Source organism: Perognathus longimembris, chromosome 28 (assembly GCF_023159225.1).
Source record: "Perognathus longimembris pacificus isolate PPM17 chromosome 28, ASM2315922v1, whole genome shotgun sequence".
NCBI lineage: Eukaryota > Metazoa > Chordata > Mammalia > Rodentia > Heteromyidae > Perognathus > Perognathus longimembris.
This window is the reverse complement of record NC_063188.1, coordinates 80,297,452-80,299,512: the sequence shown is the minus strand read 5'-3', so window position 1 is coordinate 80,299,512 and position 2,061 is coordinate 80,297,452. Positions and strand designations below refer to the sequence as shown.

General features: G+C 36.9%; 1 protein-coding gene across 1 annotated transcript; it reads right to left on the bottom strand.

The window, feature by feature from the left end:
* Nucleotides 1–304: 304 nt before the first annotated feature.
* LOC125343153 (chromobox protein homolog 3-like) lies at nucleotides 305–808 on the bottom strand. The gene has a single exon (XM_048335422.1). The coding sequence runs from the start codon at nucleotides 806–808 to the stop codon at nucleotides 305–307; it is 504 nt and encodes a 167-aa protein (XP_048191379.1).
* Nucleotides 809–2,061: the final 1,253 nt, after the last annotated feature.

The following is a 2,061-nucleotide window of genomic DNA, read 5'->3' as shown; positions in this document are numbered from 1 at the left end:
AGGAACAACATATTGCCTAATTTGTAAGAGAGCTGTTTTTAAAAAAGAGCAAATACACCATAGAAACAACTATTCTTCTCAGAGGAAACAACTACAAAAAGTCTTTATTATTTATGTTCAAATAGTCAGTGGTATTGAGGTAAGAGGAGGACCTCAATAAGTCCCCCAATACTATATTCAAATCCAACATATCAAACTTTCTTTAACTATGAGGAATTCAGTTTCACAACATTAATTCAAACATAATGAGATTCACCATATGTAAATAAATGTATATATATCAGTGAATCAAACATTACTGAGCTTAATCTTCTGAAGAAGCATGCCAACTTATTCTCTCTTTATAAAATGCAGCTACTATGTGAGGGCATTTCTCAATAGCATCATTTGCCAGCACCAACTCAGGTTCATCTGCATCTTTCCACTTCATGAGGAACAGCAATCCGTCACTAGTTCCTGTGGCACCAATTATTCGTTCAGGCTCTAGACCCCTAGCAAATCCTGTTAGATTATCATTAGCATTGCTATTCTCTGATGATATGCTACCTTCAGATTCACTGCTATCTTCTTGAGAATTCAGAAAAGCCTTGATTAAATCTGAACAACGTAAATGTTCTTCTGGTTCCCAGCTGTTATCAGAATCTGAATATCCTTTCCATTTCAGGAGATATTCTACCTTGCCGGCTACTACACGTCGGCCCACTACTTTCTCCACTTCAAATTCTTCCAGCTCTGCTTCTCCAACATTTTCAAGTTCTCCATGTTGTGTCTTTCTTCTTTTGGGTGTTCTAGGCTTCTTGGAGGCCATTTTTTAATTGCAAATGTGAAGAGCTATTATTAACCACCTCAGATGCTCCAGATCACAATCCTGATGAAACTCTGGCTCTGAAGCCCCAAGTTTCAGTCACCTCCAAATATATTATCGCTAAATTTCTATGGTGAGTCCTAGGAAAAGAAAAACACAACAGTGAGCCTAATGGCAAAAGTTCCTAACTCACCATATCTACACATCTATAAACCACACATTTGTGTGGAATTTTCTTTATCTTCAACATTCTTCTGAATAATAGAGAAACAAAGCATACTAGACACACACTGGCATCATGCTAAGGTAAATTTTCATTGGAAATACAGCCACAAAATTGGGCCAGGCACTCTTCAAAGACATCCATATCAAAACAAATGATAAGCAAATTATGAATATTAGGAAGAACAAAAAGCAGCTATAGCAGGTAGAGAGAAATATACCCATTACTTATAAAGGAGCAAGGATTTAAATGTGGTGACATTTTTTTCTCTGAATACAGAAAAGTCTGGAAGCAGTGACCCATTGTTTAAGTGGTTAAAGTAAAGGATAGGTAATTGTGAATTCCAGGTCCAGGGGAAATACCCTCAGGAAAAGTGGGGAAATAAAGACATTCTCAGATGACAGAAAATGTAGAAATGTTTCATTAGCAATGTATCAATATTGACCAGCTAATGGAAGTTCTCCATACAAAAAAAATGAGGCTTGGAATTTAAGAAAGAGAAACAAAGAAATATGTACAAATCAGTGTGAATATAATAGACACACCCTCCCTTGTGTAATTTTAAATCATGCTGAGTTGCTGAAGGAAATATTATAATACTGCTTGGTAATGGGGTCCATCCGTATAAAAAATAGATGAGAAATTTATATTCCAAGTGCTCGATATGTGTGTGAAGGGAGTGAACACTTGCCTACTAAAGGCAAAGCTCTAAGTTCAAATCTCAATTCCACCAAAACAAAACTACTCAAACAGGAGGGTAAAATATCTACCTAAATGAAAATAGGTTCTCTCCACTTTAGTAGAAGTTAAAAATTTTGATAACAGCCTGGGTGCCAGAGATTCATGCCTATAGTCATAGCTTCTCAGGTTTCTGAGGTCTGATGATATGGTTTAAACTCAGGCAGGGAAGGAAAGTCTCAGACATACATTATCATTAACCATGAAAAAGCTGGAACTGGAGCTGTGGCTCAAGTAGCAGAGTGAGAGCCTTGAGCAAAAGAGTCTCAGGGACAGTGACCATTTTGACTTTCAG